Here is a 27,994-nt window from a genome sequence, read left to right on the forward strand (position 1 = left end):
TGCTTGATCACCAGCTGCAGGGTGATGTGGACCCACAGTCGCTGGGCAGGTAGATGGGATCCTTGGTGGGTATGAGGCCAGGTGACCCTTGTTCTCAGTCTGGGGCCCTGCTCCAGGCCATTTCAGCCAGCTTGGCTTCCCCTGCAGGAGTATCCCCAGAAGGGCACGGGGTCCCAGTCCAGGACCTCATCTCCTTCCTGATGTTGGAGGGCGGGCGGCGGTCTGGTGGCTCTGTCCTGTCCAGCCTTCCAGCAGGCCTGAGGCAGCAGGAGGACGTGCAGTCTCTGGTGAGGAGCTTGCTGGTGGGGCTGGAGTCCCTGGGAATCCTGCCTACGGCCGGGAGTTCCCCACTCCGGGCCCTGTGGCAGAGCCGCGGCAGCAGGAGCTGGATTTCTGGCTTTCTCTACAACATCTCCATGCACCTGGAGAAGCAGGAGCTGGAAGAGCTGGGGGGCAAGTCCTGGGGGAGCCTGCCGCAGCACTTCCTATCTCAGCCCTCCCCGACCCCCAGTCTGCAGCTGAGGGACGTCCTGGTCTCGCTGAGGGGCAGCCGTGACTGGGACATGCTCCAGAGCCTCATCCACAGCCTGCTCAGCCTCTTCCGCAGAGACCAGACCCTGCTGCTCTTCCTGCAGCAGAACTGGGCGCGGCTCAGCAGCCTGGGGGAGGCCCTGGCCCTGGCGCTGCCCACTGGGGTGCTGGGCCAGGGCAGCCCTGACTTGCAGGGCACCTACTGCACCCTGACAGGCCATGGGAACTGCAGCTCCAGCGCAGACTGGATGTCGCAGCTGCTGAAGCTGTTTGAGGGCACCCGCCGGATGCCAAGGGTCCATCTGCAGCCTGGAGGCCCAGTCCTGGCTCCTGACCACTGGAAACCCTTCCGCGTGCTGCCCTCCCTGAGCCCCAGTGCCAGCAGCCTCCTGCAGATCTCCCGGACCAAGCTCCCGGACTCCGGGGAGGGCTCCGCGGACACCCTGTGGGGGGCCCTGGAGGAGGCCAAGCAGCGTCTCCTGCGGAGGGTGGGCTGATCGCTCTACACCAGCTTCAGGAGGAAGGTCTCACGTGTGACGAGTTTGCTAGTGGATGAGGTCTCGGTGGCCCTCGGCGTCCCTCAGTCGGATCGAGGGGGGAAGTGCACCGTAGGTGAGTCATTCCTTCCCAGGACTCATGGGGCACTGAGGCACCAGGCACGGGCCGCACAGCCTGGCTCCAGACGCTCACTCATTTCTTCCCTTCTCTTTTCTCAGGGACCCTGCAGCAGCTCCTGCTGTGGTGAGTCATGGATGCGGGCCGGCGTGTGGCCGGCCGTCAGACCCACGGGCTCCCAGCACTGCTAGATGGAAAACCCCTGCTCGTGCCAGGCTCCACGCAGGGTCACCCCAGTCCTGGGCTCAGGGGCTCCTGGGATTTCAGCAAAGAAGCCTCGGCCGTAACCTTCCTCTGGCCCGCCCTAGGTCCAGAGCCGACTGCTCATCTGCCTGGGGAGAGTCACTGGAGGAGCTCTCGGAGCGGGGCCTGGCTGGGCCGGGGCAGAGGGGGAGCATGGCAGACACAGTGCTAGCTGCTGGGGCCACCTAGGGCCCATGAGCTCTGTGGCTGCGTCCCTGGCCTCTTGAGGGAGGACAGGAAGAGACATCCCTTTCCTTCCTCATGGACAGGGGCTGCAAAGGCAAGGGGAAGCTGTGCGAGCTGGGGGGCTGGGATATCACATGGCAGCCGTGGCTGTCACACCCCCTAACAAACAGGCTGTGAATGGAGCTGGTTCCCGCACAGGTGCTGATGCCCCCCATGGCCTTGCTGTGGGGCAGGCTGTGTTGCCTGGGAGAGGAGGGGCTCTCCTGGCCCATGGGGGACTGGGGTCAGGCGGGGAAGTTGTGGGACTCCCTGTGAGAGGGGCCCAGGTCCCAGGCGAATGCTGAGTGCTGCACAGAGGAGGAGGAGAACCTGCTGGGGGCGAGGAGCTGCGTGGCTAGGCGGTGGCTGAGGGGTATGCGGTGAGGCAGGGCCCAGGCATGGGGGGTGTGGTGGGAGGACTGAGACGGCAGAGTGTGTCCCTGGGCCCTGGCCTGTGGAGTGTGGATTGCAAGGCCAGAGGGTTTGGGAAGAGAGCGAGCATGCGGGATTTCCCCAGCCCATGCAGATGGGCTCCAGGGAGAGGGTGATGGAGGCTTAGCGAGGTGCGTGACCAGCTCCTCTGTCCGCTGCTAACAGGGGCATCAGGCACAACATCAGCTGGAACGCCCGGAACCTGGGGTTCAGGTCTAGGACCTTCCCATCTCCTCCACCAATCCTGAGCTGCATGCAGCCTGCCCGCAAGCCCCCGCAAGTCACAAAGAGGGCATCTGGAGACGCTTGGGGTGAGCCCTGGCCCTCAGCCGAGGTTATGGAGTCTGCCTGCAATGACACTATCCCAGGCCTGCCTGGCATCTCCAACTTCACTGCCTATCTTTACTGCAGCCTATTCAATGGCTCAGACAGCTCCAGCCAGCCGCCCTCAGGCCTGGGGGCCGCATGCTCCAGCTCCGCCTGGTATTCCTCCTCCACCAGCGGGGACTCCATGTGGGTGAGGACGTGCAGGGAGTACTTCCCTGGCCAGTTCAACATCACGGTCTGTAGCAATGCCTCCCTGCTGCAGCTGCCCAGTCCTAGTCTTTGGTGTCTTCCCAGCCCTGGCTCATGGATCACTGCCTGGACTCCCTGCAGAATGGGCAGTGCTTCCTGCAGCGCCTCCTGGATATCCTGCCTATTTCCTCCCACGTGGACGCATCTCAGCTGTGCCGGGACCCTGCGTCCTACCTGCTGGGGCTGGTGTCCCAGCTCACGCACTGCGAGGAGGAGCCTCCCCGCTGGATCCTCAGCATGAACTATCTCCTGCGGCTGCTGGACTTCACCCTGCCCTTCTCCGAGCTGGACGAGGTGGGGCAGGCAGCCAGGGACCAGCTGAGTGAGGCCATCCTGCTCTCCAGCCTCCTGGACAACGGCTCCTTCTGGGCCTCGCTGGAGGTGAACTCCTCCCTGAGCATCCTGCGGGCTGTGGGCCAGTACTTGAGGCAGGAGCATGACGCCTCCTTCAAGGGAGAGCTGCTGAGCTGCTTGAGTGTGAGTGGGGCCACTCCCTGCCCCTCACTGGTGGGACGCTCCTGCTCCCTGCCCGCCTCAGCCCCAGGGCCCGCTGCATGAGCCATGCTGGGGCTGAGCTCCAAACCTTGGTGCACCCCGAGGTGTGGGATCACTCAGGGCTGCAAGCCCCAACACAGCCACTTTGTGCATGTGCCCTGGGGTCAGACAGATCCCGAACTGCTCTTGTCATCAGCTCTGTATGACGACCATAAGCCTCCCGTGGAGAGCAGGCCCCCCAGCACTGGATGCTGCAAGGACACTATGTCCCAGCCCGGGGAGGCCAGAATCCCTGAGTCAGGCCCTAAACACCATGAGATCTGACAAGAGAATGAATTCTGTGTCTGCTGCTTGGCCGCCGGCTTTCAGGGCTGTTCTGGGGCTTGTTTTCAAGGCTCCCTCTGCAGCCACGTGCTTGGTTCACAATGAAAGCTGAGCTTCTCACGGAGCCTGACACCAGGTGCACGAGGGCTTGCAGCCCAGCAGTGGCGGGAACAGATCTGCAGTCTCCGAAGTCCTGGCCCACTGCCCCCTCCCTCACCCATACTCCCCTCTCATGTGCCTGGACTAAACAAATCATAGACCCACAGGGCCCACAAGGGCCATCTAGTCTAACCCCTGCCAAAGTGCAGGAGTGGTTGTGGTGGAACCACCCAAGGCAGATGCCATGTGCAGGGCAGGCTGGTGTGTGTGCATCAGGCATGCCGAGGGCAGAGCTGTCTGGCATGGAAGGCAAACCTGCCGGGAGAGCAGGAGACCAAGCGCTTTGAGCAGCTGCAAACTGAGGTCTGTGAATGCTGCTGAACCCAGAACCCCCTTGAAGCCCCAAGAGAACTGCCGGCCACCCAGCACATCTTTCCAGAACGGGAGCCAGCAACGCCGGGCGAGCAGCGGCGCTCTCTGGCAGGGCCCGCGAGCTGCAGCGACTCGTGCTGCTTCCTAGGGTTCATTGCTGGGGAGCCCTTCGACTAGGTTCCATGCCCTGTGGGGGTGGAGTGGCCCTTCTGCCTGTAGCCATGTGCCGAGCTCCAGCAGACCCCCTCAGAGAGCCTGGGGCGAGGGCCGACAGCAAACCCTTGGCTGCGAGCTGCCCTATTTGTGATGCTCCCCAGCAGCAACCGTGGGGGGCCAGCCCTGGAACTGGCTTAATGGGTAATTTAACAGCCAGCTGAGCAATTGCGTAGTCCCCCCAAACCTCCCCCTGAGATTCTGGGTCCCATCAGGCTTGGCACCGTTGGGCAGCGCTGGGCCCGGAGGCCTTTGGTTAACGCAGTTTCCTTTTGGTTTCACGGTGGCCCACTGCAGGGAGCATAGTCCCAGCTGCCCTGGCGTTCCCCTGCCCCATTTGCACCAGACAGCCCAGTGACTCCTGCGCTGTGGGAAAGGGTCAGGCCTGCACAGCCAGGGGCCCAGATTAACCCATCTCTGGAATAAGAGCCCCTGTTGGTCTGCTGGAATCCAGGACTGTCCTGGGGCCAGGAGAGTGACAGAGGGAAAGAGCCCAGACCTCTGGAGAAGTCCCACCTCTGGCCTCTCTGTCTCTGGCACCAGCGCCCTAGTGGCAAATGCAGTTTATTCCCCTTCCCAGGGGATCGGAGGGTAGCTGTAGGCATGCTGGGGATCGAGGGGTGCCTGGGGGAAGGGCCAGCGGAGGGTCCCTTGCTGAGAGCTCTCCTGTTCTCTCCTGCAGCCTGTGCTCTGGGATCTGATCCAAAGAGAAGAGGGTTCCCCGGTGCTGGAAGTCCTTGTGCAGGTACTGACCCCGCTCAGCAGGGTCTGGGAGCTGTTTCCACTCCCTCCCTGGCAAGAGCCCCTCCCCGCGGCCCCAGATTCCATAGGTGCCCCCGGGTGAGGCGGGTGCCCTGTACTCCAGTAAGACACTTGCCACTTTCCTGCAGCCCATGCACCTTGCCCTGGCACTAGCTCTTGTGTTGGATGGGGACTCCAGCCTACTCGGCCTGCTGGGCCCCGCCCTGGCCACGCAGCTCCGTGGGCCCGGCTGTGACGCTCTGTCCTTCCCCACAGGAATACCTGCAGATGCCGCAGGAAAATTTCCAGCAGCTGCTGCTGTCGGCGGAGAGCGAGGCAGTGCGGCGTTTCCTGGCCCCGGCTGCAGGTGGGCAGCATGCACCTGGGGGAGGGAGGGGGGAGGGGAAGGTCACTGGTGCCTTGGAGGCGAGGGTGCATGGTGGGCACTGGCCCACCTTAGGGGGGTCTCCTCGTGTGGGCGTGGGGGCATCTGGCCCGCAAGGGCTGGGGTCCTGCCAGAGTGTGGGGAGCCCTAACCGGCTGCTCCCGCAGGTTCCCATGTCGGATGAGCAGTGCTGCAGTCTCTCGCCCCGCGCTGATGGGCCGGCCCCCCAGCTCGCCCCGCAGCTCTTCGCTGACCTGCCGCAGCTCATACCGTTCGTGGCCGCGCCCGACATCATGAGGGTCCCTCCTGCCCTGCTGGCCAACGAGAGCGTGTGAGGGAGGCCCTGGAACGTTCCCCCCAACACCCCCTGCCTCAGCCCTGGACCCATCTCACCCCAAACTGCCCCCCAACTCTGAGCCCCTGACACCTGGTAATGCCATTCCCACGCTGAGCCCCAGTGCCCCGCGTGCCCCATAACCCACTCGCCCTGCAGTGTGCCCCGGTCCCTCACACACGCACCAGATCGGCCCCCAGCACCTGGTCACCCAGCCCCTGCTCTGACCCCCAGCTCCCACATGTCCAGTGCTAGGGCTGAGGAGCGGGTGCTGGGGTGCCTCCTGGGGGTGCTGGGGAAGGGGAGCCAAGCCAGCTTGGCACTGGGCGGGCTGAGTTCAGTGGGGTTCTCTCTAGGCCTTGCCAGCTCTAACTCTAGCTCTAACGTGCCGCCCCTCCAGCTTAGCGGCTCTGGGGACTCACAGCACCCACATGAAGCTGGTGCAGAAAAGTGCCTTTGCCAAGCTGCTGCTGCAGGTTCAGCTCCCCGGGGACGTGCCCACATGGCGCCCGGGCTTCCTCCGCGCCATCCTGCCCCTGCTGCCTCGCCTGCCACTTCGTCGCTTTGTGCAGCTCACTCCTCAGCAGGTGGGGATGCAGCACCGTCCAGCCAGCGGGCCCGGCGGCTCGGCCGTGTCGGAGCTCTAGCCCCTGACAAAGTCACCGCTGGTGGGGGCTGATCCCATGTCCGTTCTGTCCTGGGGCCACTGGCTCTGTCGCACGGGGCCATTTCTGTGTCACTCCCTGCCTCCCAGGCTCAGTCCCAGTGTTCCCGCATCCCCAGGCCTCAGGAGCCTCCCCTCCAGGCCCTGCACCCCCAAGGGCAGGGACCCCTCCAGGCCCTGCACCCCCAAGGGCTGGGACCCCTCCAGGCCCTGCACCCCCAAGGGCAGGGACCCCTCCAGGCTCTGCACCCCCATGAGCTGGGACCCCTTCAGGCCCTGCACCCCCAAGGGCAGGGACCCCTCCAGGCTCTGCACCCCCATGAGCTGGGACCCCTCCAGGCCCTGCACCCCAAGGGCTGGGACCCCTCCAGGCCCTGCACCCCCAAGGGCAGGGACCCCTCCAGGCTCTGCACCCCCATGAGCTGGGATCCCCTCCAGGCCCTGCACCCCAGGACTGGGATCCCCCCATGCCCTGTGTGACGGTGCTGCCCGTGGGAGCCCGCTGAGGTCACTCAATCTGGGTGAACTGCAAACAGAACGGGGCAGACAAACCCCAGACGGTTGTGGATAGTCCAATACTTAGATTTACACAGCCAGCCCAAAACAGCTTCTATAGCACCTCCCTGGGTTCTCAGACGTCCACACAACGCAGTTCCCTTAAAGTAGCTAGCTGCAGGCCTCCAGCCAGACACACACGTCAAACATAGGATGATAAATTCTGAAAATCTTATTTCATCATATAAAAGAAAAGGTTCTCCTGACCCCAAAGGGACCAAGCCCCAGACCCAGGTCAAATGATAACTCAGATCTTACCCCAAATACATGCTTATAGTCAATTCTTATTAACTAAACTAACATTTATTAAAAAAGAAAAGAGAGAGAGTGTTGGTTAAAAGATCAATATACAGACAAAAAGAAAAGGAGGACTTGTGGCATCTTAGAGACTAACCAATTTACTTGAGCATAAGCTTTCATGAGCTACAGCTCACTTCATCGGATGCATACTGTGGAAAATACAGAAGATGTTTGTTTTTATACACACAAATCATGAAAAAATGGGTGTTTATCACTACAAAAGGTTTTCTCTCCCCCCACCCCACTCTCCTGCTGGTAATAGCTTATGTAAAGTGATCACTCTCCTTACAATGCGTATGATAATCAAGGTGGGCCATTTCCAGCACAAATCCAGGTTTTCTCCCCCTCCCAAACAAACCGACTCTCCTGTTGGTAATAGCTTATCTAAAGTGATCACTAATGTAAGGAGAGTGGCTCTGTCACCCTTCAATGAGGTATTATATTACACTCATAACGTCACACTGTGCACCCCAAAGGCTGGGATCCCCCACTTCCCAGGATCCTCACCTCCAGGCCCTGCACCCCCAAGGGCTGGGATCCCCCCATGCCCCTGGCAGCTGAGTGTTGCAAAGGATTTGGTGGTGATGCCCCTCGAGTGCACTAGGCCTGTCTCTGCTGCACAGATCCAGGGGCTGGCAGACGGTTGGCAGGATGTCCGGCTGGGGCTGGCCCAGGGGCGACATGTGGCTCACAGCTTGATAAACATGAGCCATGGGGCTGGTGAGGAGCAGGTGCACAGGTGAGGGGAGCCCGCGGGGGGGTGGGGAAGTCGTGTCATTGCTGCAAGGCCTGAGGGGGGTCCTGGGGCTTGTGTTGCCATGTAGGGGTCGTGTCATCTCGTGGGGTTTGTGTCATTGTGGGGAGGTTGTGGGAGTCGTGTTGTCGCTGCAGGGCCCATAGTGGGGAGTCAGGTCGTCCCTGCAGGGCCCGTGGGGGGTCAGGGTGATGCCATTCCTTGGGGCAGGCTCACTCTGTGGGGCCCAGGCTCCTGCCCCCAGTTAAGGGACTTCTCTTCACTCTCCAGGTTGGGGGTCCTTGCTTGCTATCTGAGCCCTGAAGAGTTGCAGGCCCTGGCCCCACTGCATGACCCCTTGGGGCCGGTGGAGCGGAGCTTGCTAGCATGCGCTGCCAGTGGGGTGCTGCGCCAGCATGGACGGGTGAGCGGAGCTGCTGTGGGGGCTCCTGTGTGTGTGCAGGAACAGGACTGTCCTGCCCCGAGCCGTGGGGCCAGCAGGATGTAGGCCCAGGCCTGGCCTCCCTCTGGGAGGGAGCAAAAGCCCCTTGGAAGCCAGCCTCGGGGCAGAGCCAGTGCCAAGTGGCGAGGCAGAGGAGTCATCAGGGCCAGGGCTGGGCTCTGCATACCATCATGCCTGGAGCCCAGGGGCCGTAGCGTGAAGGGCTTGGCTCGGGGGGCTGCTGGGGTGACAGCTGAGTGGCCAGGGCCCGTGTTGGTTGGCTCTTGCTCTGAGCTGCAGGGGAACATGGCTGACGGGCAAGGTGCTGGCTGAGCTGGCTCTGTTGCAGGGGTTAAAAACTTCCCCAAGGCACAAACCCTTTGCCCTTGGAGGGTACACTGCCGCCCCCAAGTGATTTAGACAAAGAATCAGGGAAAAGATCACTTGGAATTCCTATTCCCCCCAAATAGCCTCCCAAGCCCTACACCCCCTTCCAGCATGCTCTCCCCTCCTGCTTGCAGGTTGCTTACGCGTTGGCGGATTTGTTGCGCTCTGCCAGCCTGGCTGGTGTCCGGCCGCGGGAGCTGCGCGCCTGGCGAGGCGTTGTTCCAGAGCTGGGGGTGAGGTTCCTGCAGCGCCTGTCAGCCGCACAGGTCAGGGCTCTCCTTCCAGAACTGCAGGCTGCACACCTGACACCTGCCCAGGTGAGTACCCAGCCTGCTCACCCTCCCTGAGCCCCAGTGCCCCTGCTGTCTCTCATACCTGGAGCCGCACCTGGGCACCAGGTCACACCATGCAGCAGGGACGTGTTCTGCGGCAGGCACGTCTGGGACACACTGCTGGCTGCTGGAGGCCCTGTGTGGGGAAGGAGGGTGACCAGCCCAGCCTAGCCCAGCCACCTGGAGCCTTCATGGGCTTGCCAAGGTGCTCCATGTGCCAGGGCATCCCAGGAGCTCACTGTGTGCAGGGCACACATTGCGCTGTACAGGCCAGCCTGCCCACGGGCAGCTGGACATCACCCCCAACTCTGGCAAAGATCAGGGAGCTGAGTGCTCGGGCGGAGCCACAGGATCAGTGCTACACCCCCAGTTTTGGAACAGTCCCCCAAAGGGGGTCACTCATCCTTCAGGGTTGGCCGTGCAGCCTCCCTGCCTCCGGAGACTGAACCTCTGGGGCTCCAGCCCTCCTGCTTCACAGGGTGAGCTCTGCCCAGCGAGTCCAACTGCAACAGCCTGGCAGAGACTCACCCACTCTGCAGGGACTAAGCACCTCGCCCAGTGGCTGCAGGGACGCGCACGCTGTGAAAACAGTCGGGTTATAGTCACCTGGCCACAGCCTAGGGAGGCCTTCGGGCAGCACAGAGAAATGGTCCATGCTGGCCAGCCCAGAGCACTTCACCAGCCCCGCTGCCGTGAAGCCCAGTTCAGGCTCCGTCTGTCTCTCTCAGGCCTGCTCTGTGCTAGAAAATCAAGTTGGTTTAACTGCATCAGCCAAGGGTGTGAAAAGTCCACCCCCTGAGTTAAGCCAACCTGGGTCCTGGTGTAGACAGTGCCTCCTGGGTAGATGGGTTCCTACCCTCGGGAGACCCCCGCACCAGGTCGGCAGTGTCTGCACTGAAGCGCTGCAGGGGCACAGCTGGGCTGCTGGAGTGTTGGAAGCGGAGACAAGAGCTCGGTTTGAGCTCCTTCGTCAGGTCCCCGGTGAGAGCCCCGACTCCCTCCAGCAGCCGGCTCCTGTCCTTGCACCTTCCCCAGCCTTTGGGCTCGAGCTGGCACTTTGCGGGGAACTTCAGCTCCCTTGGGGTCCATGTCAGTGACCTGGCGATTGGGTTTCCATGGAGATGAGGTGGGGCCCTGAGAGCAGACAGTTTCTCCCCCGCCCCGTAGCCATGCAAAATACAGGGGAAACTGAGGCACACATTGGATTTAAGACAGTATTACAGAAAATTCCCACTCTATCACACATACCAGTGACCCTGCCAAGCCGCCCAATGCTGCAGCCTAGGCAGCCACATACAGACTGTCACAGAGTTACCAGGCGATGCTCTGGACCTGCTCCCTACGAAGCCAGTCAGGACTCTGGGGAAGTCTCCTCTCTGGGAGCAGACTGTCTGCAGGACACACAGCTCACACAGCTTCCACCTTCCTGGGTCTGACCTCGGAGCATTCAGCATCCTCTGCCCCTCCTTGCGCTTCCCCCAGCAAGTCCACCCAGGTGGCGTCTTGGGGAAGCCAGAGGGTCCTGCCCCCCAACTCTGCAGTCAGATGGGGCTCTCAGCCAGCCAGTAAAACAGAAGGTTTATTAGACGACAGGAACATGGTCTAACACAGAGCTTGTAGGTGCAGAGAACAGGACGTCTCAGCTGGGTCCATTCTAGGGGGCAGGGAGGCCAAAGCCTGGGTCTGGGCCTCCCTTCATGTCCCAGCCAGCCACAAACCGAAACTCTCTCCCGCCGCCCCCTCCCAGCCCTCTGTCTTTCTCCCCCGGCCTGGAGGCCACCTGATTTTTTTGTTTTTTAACACCTTCAGTTGGCCCCTTTGCAGGGGGGAAGGGCCAGGCCATCAGTTGCCAGGAAACAGGGTGTCGGCCATTCTCTGTGTCCAGACCCCTGCACACACCTGCCCTCTAGGGCTCTGCAATGATCATACACCCTTACCCCACCCCCTAGATACTTAAGAACTGCCTAGGGGAAACTGAGGCACCCCCACAATATTCAGAGGAAACATTAAGAACAGTCCCACTTTGTCACACAGACCCTGATGCCACAGGACTGTGCAGGGCTCCCTGCCCTGCAAGCTGCCCCTGGCCTGGCCCGCAGCCCCAGGCTAGGGTTCCGGCTTCCAGCTCTTCACAGTCTCATCTTTTCTTCCAGGCGTCTGTGCTGCTCATGCAGGCTGTCCGGACCGAGAATGTGAGTGTGGGGCTCTCCCCAGAGCAGCTGCCCCGACTCCCCTGAAGTGCTCTGCAGGGTGGGAGCAGGCCCAGTGTCCGTAGCCTGAGATGTGGTGCCCCCCTCTCTCATGCCCTGTTAAAATTTCCCTCTGCTTTGGTAGTGGCCTTCCACCCCTGGGTCCCCCACTGGCCCCCAGCCCTCCCTGCTGTGGGCACAGCACCTTACGCCCCCCCCAGCCCTCCCTGCTCTGGGCATAGCCCCCTTGCCCCCCCTCCTGGCTCTAGGATGGACGCCCCCCAGCCTCGCACTTCCCTCCTCCAAATCTCTTCCTCTGTTGTTTGCCTGGCAGGTGACAGAGGGTGTGGTGAGCAGGCTGTGCCCCCTGCTGCCAGGCCTTGGGCCCGAGTCCCTCCAAGCCATTCCCACTCACACCCTGGCCCAGGCGTGTGAATGCCTGGCCACTGCTCTGCCTCTGCTCTCGGCCCCCCAGAAGGCAGCCCTGCTGCAGGCTCTGCAGGTACCAGGGGGCTGGGGGCTGGAGGGGACGCTGAGGGCTGTTGGGCGGAGAGGAGAGGGTCTGGGGATGTTGGGCTGGGGGGCAGAGGTCGGGGCACTGGAGGTGCAGAGTGGGCAGGACCTGGGGGGGATATTGAGGGGCCTGCACGGATAGCTGTGCCGAGCCCAGCTCCCTATGCAGCAGGACCTGGCTCTCACTCTGCCCGCCCATGGTGCCGTGTTCTCCTGGGTCACAGGCTCTGTCTCCCCTGCAGAGGCTCAGCCGTGAGCAGCCGGCCCGGAGCATCTGGCCAGACTGCCTCCTGCCCTTGGTGCCCCTCAAACTCCTGCGCCTGGATGCAGCGACTCTGCTGGGGCAGAGCAGCCGGTTCCGGGAGCTGCCCTGGTCCCAGCAGCAGGTAACATGCTGTCACCAGGTTTGGAGGGAGGAGCCAAGCTCCCAGGGCAGAGCCGGGCTGAGGGCTCTGGGCTGCTGTGCCTGGCTGACCCCTCCCCTCCCTGCTTCTCCGCAGACCCAGTTCCTCTGGAGGAAGGTTGAAGCGGGCACCAATGTGAGCCAGGATACGATTCGGTGAGGCATCATGGCAGGGCCTAGCCCAAGCGTCTGGCCCCTCCAGAGCTGGCTCTGCTCGAGTGGGGTGGTGGACGAGGTGCTGTCTGACACTGTCCCCTTGGCAGGGCGCTGGGGACTCTGGCGGTTGGCATGGGCTGTGCCGGCCTGCAGCAATTCAGTCGGAGGGCGGATTTCCTGGGGGTTCTCCGGCTTCTCTATGCGTGTCCCAGCAGCCTGCCTGGGAGCCTGGTAAGAAATGAGTTGCTCACTGTGACCCTGGCCTGGACGTCCGGTGCCCTCTGCACTGTGATGGCACCCCCAGCCCCGCTCTGAGACATGCATTGTGGACCCCTGCCCTGGCCGGGTCCAGGCGAGGCTGTGTGTCTCCTTTGCCTAGCCTCACTTTGTGTCCTCAGAGGCGGTGTGTCTGGGAGGAAATCTGCAGGCGGCCAGGACTCTCTGGCGAGGAGCTGGTGTGGCTGGGACCAAAGTTCCTCATGGATTTACCGTAGGTTGTCCTGCTGATTCACCTGTCATGGGGCATTAACAGTTGCACGAAGAGCACTGGGTGCTGAGCCGGTCCCCCCTCCTCTCCCACCTGGGTACCCCCCCACACACACACCTGATCTGCATACCCCTCCCTGCTCTCACCAGTGCCCCCGCCAGCCATGCATGGATACCCCCTGCACTGGGACCCCTGCTTGGGGTCACAGATCTGATTGGGTGCCCCCTGCTGGCTACCACCACACTGCTGTGCGGGAAGTCCAAACCTGCAGGGTCCACCCCTGCCCCAAGCTTGGAGTCCCTAGGCAGACTCTAGGGTTCAGACCCGCAGTCTGGCCAGGTGCCAGATTCCCACGGATTCTGACTGTGCAGACCCCCCTGCTGGAGGTCACCCCAGAGGGTGGCCTGCTGAGGATGAGGGAGCTCCCGGCAGTCAGAGCACAGACACACATGGACACAGAGCCCAACACGTCTCTGCTCTTGGCACTCAATTCCCGGGAGGCAGGTGGGGAGCTCGCCCCCAGGGCCACTGAGTCTGAGCCATCAGAGCCAGGATTGCGAGTCCCAGCTCTGCCTGAGCACCCCACACCCTGGGGGCTGGATTCTGGGAGGCTTGAACTGCCCAGGGACCTAGCGGCTGGGTCCCTTCGCAGCTGCCTGGTGGGAGCCGAGAAAGGGAGTGTGACAGACCCCACTGAGACCCCCATTGAGGCTCTGTGCTAAGGTAGCCCCACCCCTTGGCCCTGCTAGTCGGGCATGGTAGGGCAGAGGGCTTTAAAAGGGGGAGGCTACAGTCAGCAAGGGGGACGCCCTGAGGTGGGAAGGTCTGGAGTGGCTCCTGAAGCAGCAGGAGGAGCCCCCACACCAGACACGTCCCCCCCACCCCAGCCCCTCGTGAGAAGCCCAGCGAGCCCAGGGGGCAAGCCCAGGAGGGCGTTGCTGGCGGTGACTGGCCAGAAGGAGTTCAGGAAAGCTGCTCTCCAGAGACCCCTGAGGTTAGACGGCACGAAGCTGGAGACTCCTGTCTCCAGAGGGAGGAGACAGCTCACCGGCCCTGGGTGCCATACACCTCGCCTTTCTGGTGCCGAGGGCAAAGGCCAGGCACAGCCGGGAGCCGGCTTCCCCCAGCCGCCGGCCCAGCCAGCATAGCCCCAGAGCCTGTGGGGAGCAGTCCCCACAGGACCCTTGACTTGGTGCCCCAGACCTGTGGGTGCGTTTCCTGAGTGCCTGCTGGGCCCTGCCTTGGGCCCTGCCCCACCCGACCCTGCACTTCTCTGTCCCAGCCGCTACCCTCCACCCCTTGCCTGGCTCTGCCCCACCCCATCCCAACCGGAGTCCTGCCCTGCCTCATGCCCTGCCCTGCTGTATCCTTGGCCTTTTCCATCGCCTGGCTCTGCCCCGGCCCGTCATGGGCCCTGCCCCCCGCTGAGCCTTGCTTCCCCCCACCCAGGCCCTGCCGGCTGCAGTGAGGTGTCTCTGGCTCTTTCAGGGTGAAGCTTGTGGACAAACTGCCCAACAACTCGGTCAGGCTGATCCTGGACTATGTGAGCAGTCGCCCGCAGAGCCTGCTGGTGCTGCCGCCCCACCGCCGGGCTGCCCTGGCCCACAGGGCCCTGTGCCTCCTGGTAAGGAAGGGAGGGGTTCCTGGCAGGCAGCTGCAGGGAGGGCAGGGCAGGGCCTGACCCGCTCTGCTCCCTCTCCTGCCAGCAAGCGCCGACCGAGACCGAGATCCCAGGCGAAGTTCTGGACCTTCTAGGCCCGCTGCTGGGGTTCCTAGGCGCAGAGGCTGCTGCCCACATCCAGCCCGAGAGCCTGCTGCTGCGCCTGGAGGAGCTGCAAGCGGCCTGCCTGGCAGAGGGGTTTGCTGAGGAGCTGGGGAGGCTGGTGCTGACGGAGCGGGTGCTAGGGTAAGGCGGGCCCCAGCCCTGCAGAGCCGGCCCCGGTGCCACTCGCTGCCTCTTCCTGCCTCACCCTGCTCTTCCCACGCAGCCCGCCGCAGCGCTGGAGCCTCCTGGACATGCAGCAGCTGGGACGTCTGGTGTTCCTGCTACCGGTGGAGAGCATCCGGCTCATCCCAAGGGTGAGACCGGGGCCCCCGGGCCCTGTTCCTCTGCCCATCCCTCCGTTCCTCCCGCACTTCGTCCCTTTCCCCAGTCTGTCTCTCCGCCCGTCCCCTCCCTCCGTCTCCCTGCCTGTCCCTCTGCCCATCCCTCCGTTCCTCCCGCACTTCATCCCTCTCCCGCACTTCATCCCTCTCCCCGGTCAGTCTCTCCGCCCAGCCCATCCCGTCGGCCCATCTGTCCCTCCACCCCATCCCTCTGCCCATCCCTCCGTTCCTCCCGCACTTTGTCCCTCTCCCCGGTCTGTCTCTCCGCCCGTCCCCTCCCTTCGTCTCCCTGCCAGTCCCTCTGCCCATCCCCCTGTTCCTCCCACACCCCGGTCAGTCTCTCCGCCCATCCCGTCGCCCCATCTGTCCCTCCACCCCATCCCTCTGCCCATCCCTCCGTTCCTCCCGCACTTCGTCCCTCCGCCCGTCCCATCGCCCCGTCTGTCCCTGCACCCCATCGCTCTGCCCCATCCCTCCGCCTTGTCCCTCTGCCTGCCCCCTCCCCGCATCGCCCCATCCCCTCCCCCCATCCCCCTGCCCATCGCCCTGCCCGTCCCTCTGCCTCATCCTCCCGCGCTTCATCCCTCCGCCCGTCCTGGGTCTCGTCACCTTGCCTGTGCTTCACCCTGTCGCCCCATCGCCCTGTCCCTCCACTGACGCCACACCAGCTGCACCCCATCCCTTTGCGTGTCCCACACTGGCCAGGCTGGTCCCTGCCCTCCACCCCCCACGCGTCTCGTGCTGGGGCCCACCCCTCTCCTCTGTCCTGGGCCTCTCATGTCATGCCCCGTTCAGGTGGGTGCTGCAGCAAGCTCCATGCTCAGCCCTGCTCACTCTTGTGTCCCCCAGGAGGTGCGGAGCAGAGACACCCTGGAGCAGCTGCTGCAGAGCCAGCGGGAGTGGGAGCAGAGCGAGCCAGGCCGGCTGTGCCAAGCCCCTGGTGCCCAGGGAAGGGTGAGGAGCCGGAAGGAGGCGCTGGTGGCCTGGCTGGTGAGGAGCAGCCCGGTGGGGGGACAAGGTGAGACTGCGGGGTCACACAGCCCCACTGGCACTGCCCGTGCTCTGCCCCATCCCCTCCCCCAGCACAGTACCATCACCTTTCCTGCTCCCCCGGGCAGCCCACCCCAGGGGGTGCCATCTCCATGTGTCCTTCCCCTTTGGGGCAGGACCCCTAACTGCCACGGCGCCATCTCCGTGTGTCCTCCCAACCCGGGACAGGCCCCCCCTCCAGCACAGTACCACCTCCATGTGTCCCCGCAGGGGGAGGCTCCACCAATGCCAGACACACCAGCTCCCTTGCCCCGCAGCGTCTGTGGGGAATGGGGTGGGCAGGGCAGAGCTCGGTGACACCACCCTGGCCGGAGAGCGCTCACGCTTCGTTCTTGGCAGACCCTGTTCCCAGCTGTGCTGACATGCGTGCCACCTACCCTGCGGCCTGGAGCACGGCACAGATCGCCAGCATGGCTCTGTCCCACTTCGAGGGCTGCCTGGGTCTCATCAGTCAGGACCCCGCACTCTCCCCCGAGCAGCTCCGCGCCGCTCTGGGCAAAGCCAAGCAGGTGAGAGACAAGCCGGTGTGCTGGGGGCACTGGTGTGGCCAGAGCCCTGGCTGAAACCCCTGGGGCCTGGGGCAGGCAGAGCGCCGTGGTTAGGTCCCAGCCAGCACTGGTACCACTGAAGGGTGTGAGTGGGGCATGGAATGGGAGATGGGCGGGTTCTACGCTCACTGAGGCAGGGAAGAGGGTGGGGGGAGCTGTACTCATCAAGTGGGGGAGGGGAGATCCAGGCTCACTCAGTTGGGCAGCCAGCAGTGGGGGGAAGCTGGGCTTGCTGCGGGGGAGGCGGGGGGGAGAGGTGTGCTTGCTAGGCTGTGTCAAATGTGAGAATTTTGGTAATATTTTTATGATGCCTGTATGTGCCTCAGTTTCCCTCTGTGCTTTGCATTGCTAGATGCAGAGCGAACGGTTAAAAGCTGCTCTTGAAGCAGGGCATGAGCTGTCTGGGTCAGTCTGACTGTCTGGGGTGAGATAAGTGCAGAGCCAGCGCTGGGCCTAAGCCCACTAAGCAATTTCTTAGGCCTCTGAGCAGCTCAAGGGGACCCCCATTCACTTTGTTTAGAGGTTTAGATTGGTTTAGATTGGATATTAGGAAAAACTTTTTCACTAAGAGGGTGGTGAAACACTGGAATGCGTTACCTAGGGAGGTGGTAGAATCTCCTTCCTTAGAGGTTTTTAAGGTCAGGCTTGACAAAGCCCTGGCTGGGATGATTTAACTGGGAATTGGTCCTGCTTTGAGCAGGGGGTTGGACTAGATGACCTTCTGGGGTCCCTTCCAACCTGATATTCTATGATTCTATGTATTAGAAGGACGTGTCTGTTTTAGTACTGGGGGGACGTTCCTGTGCAGGGCCCCGACAGGCTGGCCCCAGCTCTCTAGGAATGGGCCGTTACGGACCCACATCACTGCAGGATCTGGAGGGACAATGGGAAGCCCAAGGGTTATTTCACAGCTAACAATGTGAGCTCTGTAGGAATCTGGCCATGGACAGAATCCTACTGGGCTGGGATCAGAACTGGCCTCTGGGGAGACCAGTCCCCTGGGACCGACACAACGGGGCCAGGAGGGAGGGGAACCAAGATGGTTCCTTCAGCAGCCTGGCTTGGGGAGCCTGGCTTGGCCAGGCTGGATAATGGCTGAACCCGGGCGGCTCTGTGCTGCCCGAAGGCCTTCCCAGGCCGTGCGCAAGGACTAATACACTGGCTCTGGCTGGACAAGGCTGCCTGCCGGCGCTGCAGGTGCGTGCTGCTGGGCATCGCTCGCCCAGAGACTGCAGCTCGGCCCAGCTGGACTGGCAGGGCAGAGCTCCTGGGGAAGACGCTGCAGGGCTGCGGCCCAGAGGCTCGGAGGTGGGGGGGCCACGTGCCCTGCCCTGAAGGTCGGGTGGGACCCTCAGGGTCTGGGACACTGAAGGGCTCCTCCAAGGGGCTGTTTAAGAGCTGGGGCATAGGAGAGCCTGGGGAGCTGTGCTGGGGGGAGCCATGCCCATCGTGGGGAGGGGGGAGCTGTGTCCATTGGGGGGAGGGGGGAGCCGTGCCCATTGGGGGGAGGGGGGAGCTGCATCCATTGCGGGGAGGGGAAGCCGTGCTGGGAGGAGCCGTGCCCATTGGGGGGAAGGGGAGCTGTGCTGGGGGGGCACCATGCTTGCAACATGCTGTCCTGTCCTTCGTTCCCTGCAGCTGTTTGGAACCGCCCAGCCCATGCAGCCAGTTCATGTCCTGCAGCTGGGCCTACTGGCCACCCAGCTGAGAGACCAGGAGCTGCAGGAGCTGGAGGTCTCCAACTGGGGGGCCCTCTCTGTCCTGGGGGTCCTGGAAGGCTGGACAGCAAGACAGGTAAGGCCTCATTCAGTGCCCCTGGGCCATGGCAAGGAGCCCAGCCCTCCTGTGCCCCAAAAGCCCCTGGCCCCGCTTCCCAGCCCAGCCCCTGGCTCATGGGGATCGGGGCTGGGGCCCAGCCCTGCTGCCCGCTGAGTGTGGGTCTGGCTGGGGCTGAGGGGGCTGCCCTGGGCTATGCTGACAGGGGCCGCTCTTCCCCCCCAGATGCAAGCCACGGTCTCCAGCTTTCTGCGCCAGAGTGGGGTGAGTGTGCAGGGCCTGGCACTCCCAGAGCTGGCTGCCCTCGGGCACCTCCTGTGTGGTCTCCGTGCCGACGAGATGCGGATGCTGAACAGCCGGGAGTTCAGGTCTGGGACTGGGGGAGCAGCCACGGGGAGGGACTGGGGGGGCCCTTTGGGGGCTGAAGTTCAGAGAGTCCCGGTTTATAGGTGTTAATGCTGCTCTGAGTCCAGCAGCCAGAGAGCGAGAGGTAATTGGGAGTTGTCAGTAGTGGGGTGTGAGACGTGTGTGCTGGTCCAGGGGAGCAGTGTCAGCCCTGGGGGCACTTGTGGGGAGGTTCCTGGGTGCCAGCCCTGTCTCAGCTGGCCATCGGTGTTGGGGGCGGAGGCAGTGACTCAGGGGGATGGGTCTCACATGGGTTCTGCTCCCTTCTCCCACAGCCAGGCTGCCCAGCTCCCTGCGGCTTGGTTGCTCGGAGAGGCAGCTGGAGACGCTGGCTGAGCTGCTGACGTCCCGCTCGGCATTTGGCCCCGTTAGCAGCTGGGGCCCCGAAATCTTCACTGAGATCGGAACACTGGCAGGTGAGGGGGGCTGGGTGGGGCGGGGCAGTAGGGCTCTGGGAAAGGTGGTGGGAGGCAGAGCAGCCGAGGACTGTGAAGTGGGGAAGTGTGGGAATGGGCCTTCTGCTCTGAACTGCCTGGCCAGTGCCCTGCAACTCCTAGCATCCCCTGTGTGTAAGACAGATCAGACCCACAGCCCATCTAGCCTGGAACGCCCTGGCCCCTTGCATCAGCTCTGACCCACGGCCCATCTAGCCTGGAACGCCCTGGCCCCCTGCATCAGCTCTGACCCACGGCCCATCTAGCCTGGACCGCCCTGGCCCCCTGCATCAGCTCTGACCCATGGCCTATCTAGCCTGGAATGCCCTGGCCCCCTGCATCATTCTGACCCACGGCCCATCTAGCCTGGAATGCCCTGGCCCCCTGCATCAGCTCTGACCCACGGTCTATCTAGCCTGGAACGCCCTGGCCCCCTGCATCAGCTCTGACCCACGACCCATCTAGCCTGGAATGCCCTGGCCCCTTGCATCAGCTCTGACCCACGGCCCATCTAGCCTGGAACGCCCTGGCCCCCTGCATCAGCTCTGACCCACGGCCCATCTAGCCTGGAACGCCCTGGCCCCTTGTATCAGCTCTGACCCACGGCCCATCTAGCCTGGAACGCCCTGGCCCCCTGCATCAGCTCTGACCCACGGCCCATCTAGCCTGGAATGCCCTGGCCCCCTGCATCAGCTCTGACCCACGGCCCATCTAGCCTGGAACGCCCTGGCCCCTTGTATCAGCTCTGACCCACGGCCCATCTAGCCTGGAACGCCCTGGCCCCCTGCATCAGCTCTGACCCACGGCCCATCTAGCCTGGAATGCCCTGGCCCCCTGCATCAACTCTGACCCACGGCCCATCTAGCCTGGAATGCCCTGGCCCCCTGCATCAGCTCTGACCCACGGCCCATCTAGCCTGGAACGCCCTGGCCCCCTGCATCAGCTCTGACCCACGGCCCATCTAGCCTGGAATGCCCTGGCCCCCTGCATCAGCTCTGACCCATGGCCTATCTAGCCTGGAATGCCCTGGCCCCCTGCATCATTCTGACCCACGGCCCATCTAGCCTGGAATGCCCTGGCCCCCTGCATCAGCTCTGACCCACGGCCCATCTAGCCTGGAACGCCCTGGCCCCCTGCATCAGCTCTGACCCACGGCCCATCTAGCCTGGAACGCCCTGGCCCCCTGCATCAGCTCTGACCCACGGCCCATCTAGCCTGGAATGCCCTGGCCCCCTGCATCAGCTCTGACCCATGGCCTATCTAGCCTGGAATGCCCTGGCCCCTTGCATCATTCTGACCCACGGCCCATCTAGCCTGGAATGCCCTGGCCCCCTGCATCAGCTCTGACCCACGGTCTATCTAGCCTGGAACGCCCTGGCCCCCTGCATCAGCTCTGACCCACGACCCATCTAGCCTGGAATGCCCTGGCCCCTTGCATCAGCTCTGACCCACGGCCCATCTAGCCTGGAATGCCCTGGCCCCCTGCATCAGCTCTGACCCACGGCCCATCTAGCCTGGAACGCCCTGGCCCCTTGTATCAGCTCTGACCCACGGCCCATCTAGCCTGGAACGCCCTGGCCCCCTGCATCAGCTCTGACCCACGGCCCATCTAGCCTGGAATGCCCTGGCCCCCTGCATCAGCTCTGACCCACGGCCCATCTAGCCTGGAACGCCCTGGCCCCTTGTATCAGCTCTGACCCACGGCCCATCTAGCCTGGAACGCCCTGGCCCCCTGCATCAGCTCTGACCCACGGCCCATCTAGCCTGGAATGCCCTGGCCCCCTGCATCAACTCTGACCCACGGCCCATCTAGCCTGGAACGCCCTGGCCCCCTGCATCAGCTCTGACCCACGGCCCATCTAGCCTGGAACGCCCTGGCCCCCTGCATCAGCTCTGACCCATGGCCTATCTAGCCTGGAACGCCCTGGCCCCCTGCATCAGCTCTGACCCACGGCCCATCTAGCCTGGAATGCCCTGGCCCCCTGCATCAGCTCTGACCCACGCTCTATCTAGCCTGGAATGCCCTGGCCCCCTGCATCAGCTCTGACCCACGGCCCATCTAGCCTGGAATGCCCTGGCCCCCTGCATCAGCTCTGACCCACGGCCCATCTAGCCTGGAACGCCCTGGCCCCCTGCATCAGCTCTGACCCACGGCCCATCTAGCCTGGAACGCCCTGGCCCCTTGTATCAGCTCTGACCCACGGCCCATCTAGCCTGGAACGCCCTGGCCCCCTGCATCAGCTCTGACCCACGGCCCATCTAGCCTGGAATGCCCTGGCCCCCTGCATCAACTCTGACCCACGGCCCATCTAGCCTGGAACGCCCTGGCCCCCTGCATCAGCTCTGACCCACGGCCCATCTAGCCTGGAACGCCCTGGCCCCTTGTATCAGCTCTGACCCACGGCCCATCTAGCCTGGAACGCCCTGGCCCCCTGCATCAGCTCTGACCCACGGCCCATCTAGCCTGGAATGCCCTGGCCCCCTGCATCAGCTCTGACCCACGGCCCATCTAGCCTGGAACGCCCTGGCCCCTTGTATCAGCTCTGACCCACGGCCCATCTAGCCTGGAACGCTCTGGCCCCCTGCATCAGCTCTGACCCACGGCCCATCTAGCCTGGAACGCCCTGGCCCCCTGCATCAACTCTGACCCACGGCCCATCTAGCCTGGAACGCCCTGGCCCCCTGCATCAGCTCTGACCCACGGCCCATCTAGCCTGGAACACCCTGGCCCCCTGCATCAGCTCTGACCCATGGCCTATCTAGCCTGGAATGCCCTGGCCCCCTGCATCATTCTGACCCACGGCCCATCTAGCCTGGAATGCCCTGGCCCCCTGCATCAGCTCTGACCCACGGTCTATCTAGCCTGGAACGCCCTGGCCCCCTGCATCAGCTCTGACCCACGACCCATCTAGCCTGGAATGCCCTGGCCCCTTGCATCAGCTCTGACCCACGGTCCATCTAGCCTGGAACGCCCTGGCCCCCTGCATCAGCTCTGACCCACGGCCCATCTAGCCTGGAATGCCCTGGCCCCCTGCATCAGCTCTGACCCACGGCCCATCTAGCCTGGAATGCCCTGGCCCCCTGCATCAGCACTGACCCACGGCCCATCTAGCCTGGAACGCCCTGGCCCCTTGTATCAGCTCTGACCCACGGCCCATCTAGCCTGGAACGCCCTGGCCCCCTGCATCAACTCTGACCCACGGCCCATCTAGCCTGGAACGCCCTGGCCCCCTGCATCAGCTCTGACCCACGGCCCATCTAGCCTGGAACGCCCTGGCCCCCTGCATCAGCTCTGACCCACGGCCCATCTAGCCTGGAACGCCCTGGCCCCCTGCATCAGCTCTGACCCATGGCCTATCTAGCCTGGAATGCCCTGGCCCCCTGCATCATTCTGACCCACGGCCCATCTAGCCTGGAATGCCCTGGCCCCCTGCATCAGCTCTGACCCACGGTCTATCTAGCCTGGAACGCCCTGGCCCCCTGCATCAGCTCTGACCCACGACCCATCTAGCCTGGAATGCCCTGGCCCCTTGCATCAGCTCTGACCCACGGCCCATCTAGCCTGGAACGCCCTGGCCCCCTGCATCAGCTCTGACCCACGGCCCATCTAGCCTGGAATGCCCTGGCCCCCTGCATCAGCTCTGACCCACGGCCCATCTAGCCTGGAACGCCCTGGCCCCTTGTATCAGCTCTGACCCACGGCCCATCTAGCCTGGAACGCCCTGGCCCCCTGCATCAGCTCTGACCCACGGCCCATCTAGCCTGGAATGCCCTGGCCCCCTGCATCAGCACTGACCCACGGCCCATCTAGCTTGGAACGCCCTGGCCCCCTGCATCAGCTCTGACCCACGGCCCATCTAGCCTGGAACGCCCTGGCCCCCTGCATCAGCTCTGACCCACGGCCCATCTAGCCTGGAATGCCCTGGCCCCCTGCATCAGCTCTGACCCATGGCCTATCTAGCCTGGAATGCCCTGGCCCCCTGCATCATTCTGACCCACGGCCCATCTAGCCTGGAATGCCCTGGCCCCCTGCATCAGCTCTGACCCACGGCCCATCTAGCCTGGAACGCCCTGGCCCCCTGCATCAGCTCTGACCCACGGCCCATCTAGCCTGGAACGCCCTGGCCCCCTGCATCAGCTCTGACCCACGGCCCATCTAGCCTGGAACGCCCTGGCCCCCTGCATCAGCTCTGACCCATGGCCTATCTAGCCTGGAATGCCCTGGCCCCCTGCATCATTCTGACCCACGGCCCATCTAGCCTGGAATGCCCTGGCCCCCTGCATCAGCTCTGACCCACGGTCTATCTAGCCTGGAATGCCCTGGCCCCTTGCATCAGCTCTGACCCACGACCCATCTAGCCTGGAATGCCCTGGCCCCTTGTATCAGCTCTGACCCACGGCCCATCTAGCCTGGAACGCCCTGGCCCCCTGCATCAGCTCTGACCCACGGCCCATCTAGCCTGGAATGCCCTGGCCCCCTGCATCAGCTCTGACCCACGGCCCATCTAGCCTGGAACGCCCTGGCCCCTTGTATCAGCTCTGACCCACGGCCCATCTAGCCTGGAACGCCCTGGCCCCCTGCATCAGCTCTGACCCACGGCCCATCTAGCCTGGAATGCCCTGGCCCCCTGCATCAACTCTGACCCACGGCCCATCTAGCCTGGAACGCCCTGGCCCCCTGCATCAGCTCTGACCCACGGCCCATCTAGCCTGGAACGCCCTGGCCCCCTGCATCAGCTCTGACCCACGGCCCATCTAGCCTGGAACGCCCTGGCCCCCTGCATCAGCTCTGACCCATGGCCTATCTAGCCTGGAATGCCCTGGCCCCCTGCATCATTCTGACCCACGGCCCATCTAGCCTGGAATGCCCTGGCCCCCTGCATCAGCTCTGACCCACGGTCTATCTAGCCTGGAACGCCCTGGCCCCCTGCATCAGCTCTGACCCACGACCCATCTAGCCTGGAATGCCCTGGCCCCTTGTATCAGCTCTGACCCACGGCCCATCTAGCCTGGAACGCCCTGGCCCCCTGCATCAGCTCTGACCCACGGCCCATCTAGCCTGGAATGCCCTGGCCCCCTGCATCAGCTCTGACCCACGGCCCATCTAGCCTGGAACGCCCTGGCCCCTTGTATCAGCTCTGACCCACGGCCCATCTAGCCTGGAACGCCCTGGCCCCCTGCATCAGCTCTGACCCACGGCCCATCTAGCCTGGAATGCCCTGGCCCCCTGCATCAACTCTGACCCACGGCCCATCTAGCCTGGAACGCCCTGGCCCCCTGCATCAGCTCTGACCCACGGCCCATCTAGCCTGGAACGCCCTGGCCCCCTGCATCAGCTCTGACCCACGGCCCATCTAGCCTGGAACGCCCTGGCCCCCTGCATCAGCTCTGACCCACGGCCCATCTAGCCTGGAATGCCCTGGCCCCCTGCATCAGCTCTGACCCACGGCCCATCTAGCCTGGAATGCCCTGGCCCCCTGCATCATTCTGACCCACGGCCCATCTAGCCTGGAATGCCCTGGCCCCCTGCATCAGCTCTGACCCACGGTCTATCTAGCCTGGAATGCCCTGGCCCCCTGCATCAGCTCTGACCCACGGCCCATCTAGCCTGGAACGCCCTGGCCCCCTGCATCATTCTGACCCACGGCCCATGTTTGACAGGGCCCCCAAACCTGGTGATGTTACTGTCACGGAGTCCCTGGGCGATGCTCTGGAACTGCTCCCCATGAAGCCAGTCAGGACTCTGGGGTAGTCGCCTTTCTGTGAGCAGCCTGTCTTCAGGACACACAGCTCCCCCGGCTTCCCCCTTCCTGGGTCTGACCTCGGAGCATTCAGCATCCTCTGCCCCTCCGTGCACTTCCCCCCAGCGAGTCCACTCAGGTGGGGCTCCTGGGGAAGCCAGAGGGTCCTGCACCCCAACTCCGCAGTCAGACGTGACTCTCAGCCAGCCAGTAAAACAGAAGGTTTATTAGACGACAGGAACATGGTCTAAAACAGAGCTTGCAGGTGCAGAGAACGGGACCCCTCAGCTGGGTCCATTTTGGGGGGCAGTGAGCCAGACAACCACGTCTGCACTTCACTCCATGTCCCAGCCAGCCCCAAACTGAAACTCCCTCCAGCCCCTCCTCCTCTGGGCTTTGTTCCTTTCCCGGGCCAGGTGGTCACCTGATTCCTTTGTTCTCCAACCCTTTAGCTCTCACCTCGCAGGGGGGAAGGGCCCAGGCCATCAGTTGCCAGGAAACAGGGTGTCGGCCATTCTCTGTGTCCAGACTCCTGCACACACCGGCCCTCTAGGGCTCTGCAATGATCATACACCCTTACCCCACCACCTAGATACTTAAGAACTGCCTAGGGGAAACTGAGGCACCCCCACACTATTCAGAGGAAACATTAAGAACAGTCCCACTTCGTCACAGTTACGACCTGGTGCACGGGGATGCAGCACCATTGAGGTTTGCCCAGTAGCCCCTCTCTCGTCATGATGGACGGATGGCCAGGCCAATCATGAGTAGTGCTGCGAACCTTTGCCCCTGGTCGCAACACCTGCAGGGGGGGTGCTGGGCCCAGCCCCACAGAACAGGAGCCGCCTCGGCCGGTGAGTGCAGGCCAGGCCCCCTTTCAGACCCACCTCCCAACACACTCTCCAGGGGCTCTCCTCAGGGGTGGTAGGTTTGGGTGGGGGAGAAGCTCAGTTTCAGATTTTGTTCTGGGCCCCCCAAAATCTCTGTGCATCCCTGATCACCACCACCGCACTGGACCAGACCACGGGGTCCACCTAGCTCGGTCCCGCCCGCGCTGGTCTCCGGTGCATGGTTCCCTTTGGGGCTGGGCTATGGGGCCGGGGAGAGCCTGGGGTGGTGACCAGCCCTGCTCCATGTCCCTCTCCAGCTGGGCTCCAGGACATCGCCCTGTCCTCACTCGCCCCTGAGCAAATCCAGGCGCTGACCCCGCTGGCCATCGCGGTGATCCCCGCACCCAAATTCACCGTGAGTTGCACCCCTGTTTGTGCCAAGAAAACCTCTTCTTCCTGCACTGCCGTGTGGCTGGGGCCTAGCTCCAGCATAACGAACCACAAAGCTGAATTCTGACTGGGAACAAAGGGGTCAAGTCTAAGGAGGTGGGGTTTGGGACCTCTGCCATGGGCAGGGCTTGCGGGGGACAAGGGACTGGGATCCTCCCCCCAGTGGGCAGAGCTCAGGGGGGGAAGGAGCTGGGATTCCCACTGTGGGCAGAGCTCGAGGGGCTGGGTCCCACCCCAGGCAAAGTTCAAGGGGCAGGGGGGTGGGACCCCCCCCCCGTGGGCAAAGCTCGGGGGGGCAGGGGGCTGGGACCCACCCACCCCGTGAGCAGAGCACAGGGGGACAGGGGGCTGGGACCTCCCCCCCACATGGGCAGAGCTCAGGGGGGCAGGGGGCTGGGACCTCCCCCCCCCGGTGGGCAGAGCTCGAGGGGGCAGGGGGATGGGACCTCTCCCCCACGTGGGCAGAGCTCAGGGGGGCAGGGGGCTGGGACCTCCCCCCCCCGGTGGGCAGAGCTCGAGGGGGCAGGGGGATGGGACCTCTCCCCCACGTGGGCAGAGCTCAGGGGGGCAGGGGGCTGGGACCTCCCCCCACCGGTGGGCAGAGCTCGAGGGGGCAGGGGGCTGGGACCTCCCCCCCCCCCCGTGGGCAGAGCTTGGAGGGACAGGGGCCTGGGACCCCCCGTGGGCAGAGCCCGGGGGACAGGGGCTTGGGACCCCCCGTGGGCAGAGCCCGGGGGACAGGGGCTTAGCCCCGGGGTCATTCTGCTGACCCAGGTACTGGCCCAGCTGTTCCGTGCTGTGACGCTGCGGCTCCTTCACAGGTGGTTTTCAGCCCAGCCCAGCTGCTGGGCTTCACCAGCGCCCAGGCCTCAGCCGTGACCCCCCAGCAGCACGCGCGGCTCAGCGCCGAGCAGTGGCCAGTGCCCAGTACGAGGGGGAGGTCGCCCAGGATGGCAGGGGTGAGAGTTCAGCTCCTCGCCCCCCCCGCCCCCCCATTCCCACCCCCTGCCCCCAACAGTTTCTCCTGCATGTTCCCAGCCGAGCCCACATGCCTCTGCCCCCTCCCTCTGGCGAGCTCTTCGCAGCCGCCCCGTGACAGGCCGGGGCGTCCACCTCCCTTCTGGGGCTGGACACACGGGCCGGTCTCAGGGGTATAGACTAGCAGGCAGGGCTGGGGTATTGCCCTGGGATTCACCCCTTGCCACAGGATTGGGCCCAGCCTCTCATCCCTGCTGAAGAGTCAGCCCTTGAGCCCCCAGGCCCAACCCACAGAGCCTGGCATCCCGGGGGGCTGGGCGTGCCCATGGGCTGGCACGCGGTCATGCCTGCGTGTGCCCGGGGGGCTGGGCGTGCCCATGGGCTGGCACGCGGTCATGTCTGCGTGTGTCCGGGGGGCTGGGCGTGCCCATGGGCTGGCACGCGGTCATGCCTGCGTGTGTCTGGGGGGCTGGGCGTGCCCATGGGCTGGCACGCGGTCATGTCTGCGTGTGTCCGGGGGGCTGGGCGTGCCCATGGGCTGGCACGCGGTCATGTCTGCGTGTGTCCGGGGGGCTGGGCGTGCCCATGGGCTGGCACGCGGTCATGTCTGCGTGTGTCCGGGGGGCTGGGCGTGCCCATGGGCTGGCAGGGCATTTCCATGACCACAGACTAAGGACGCGTGCAGCGGCATTAGGGCCGGTGTCGACATAACGCCCGGGGCTCTGGGAGGAGGCAGCTGCTGACGTCCCTTTTCCTCCTGCAGGCAGGAATCACGGCCGGCCCCATCCTGGCCCCAGCGCCCTGGCACTGCTCTGTCTGATGTACAGCGTTGGGTGAGAGCCGCAGGGCGGCTGGGCCCTGTGTTTATAATAAACCCTTCAGCCTGCTGCCCGCTGTGCTCGCTGGTCCTGCTGCGACCGCCACCATGGC

At 64.0% G+C, this 27,994-nt stretch overlaps 1 protein-coding gene across 1 annotated transcript; it reads left to right on the plus strand.

Annotated features, from left to right (window-relative positions):
- The first annotated feature begins 71 nt into the window (after positions 1-71).
- Positions 72-27,937, plus strand: STRC (stereocilin). Its single transcript, XM_073304663.1, has 29 exons — positions 72-1,019; positions 1,116-1,143; positions 1,248-1,272; positions 2,212-2,563; positions 2,668-3,099; positions 4,808-4,870; positions 5,143-5,233; positions 5,369-5,582; positions 5,986-6,172; positions 7,728-7,843; positions 8,129-8,261; positions 8,801-8,983; positions 11,152-11,190; positions 11,522-11,689; positions 11,943-12,086; positions 12,201-12,259; positions 12,367-12,490; positions 12,658-12,749; positions 14,235-14,370; positions 14,453-14,652; positions 14,735-14,825; positions 15,702-15,870; positions 16,242-16,411; positions 18,089-18,244; positions 18,452-18,594; positions 18,911-19,047; positions 25,954-26,051; positions 26,908-27,045; positions 27,828-27,937. The coding sequence occupies exons 1-29, from the start codon at positions 72-74 to the stop codon at positions 27,882-27,884; spliced, it is 4,893 nt and encodes a 1,630-aa protein (XP_073160764.1). The 3' UTR covers positions 27,885-27,937.
- Positions 27,938-27,994: the final 57 nt, after the last annotated feature.

Source organism: Lepidochelys kempii, chromosome 10 (assembly GCF_965140265.1).
Source record: "Lepidochelys kempii isolate rLepKem1 chromosome 10, rLepKem1.hap2, whole genome shotgun sequence".
NCBI lineage: Eukaryota > Metazoa > Chordata > Testudines > Cheloniidae > Lepidochelys > Lepidochelys kempii.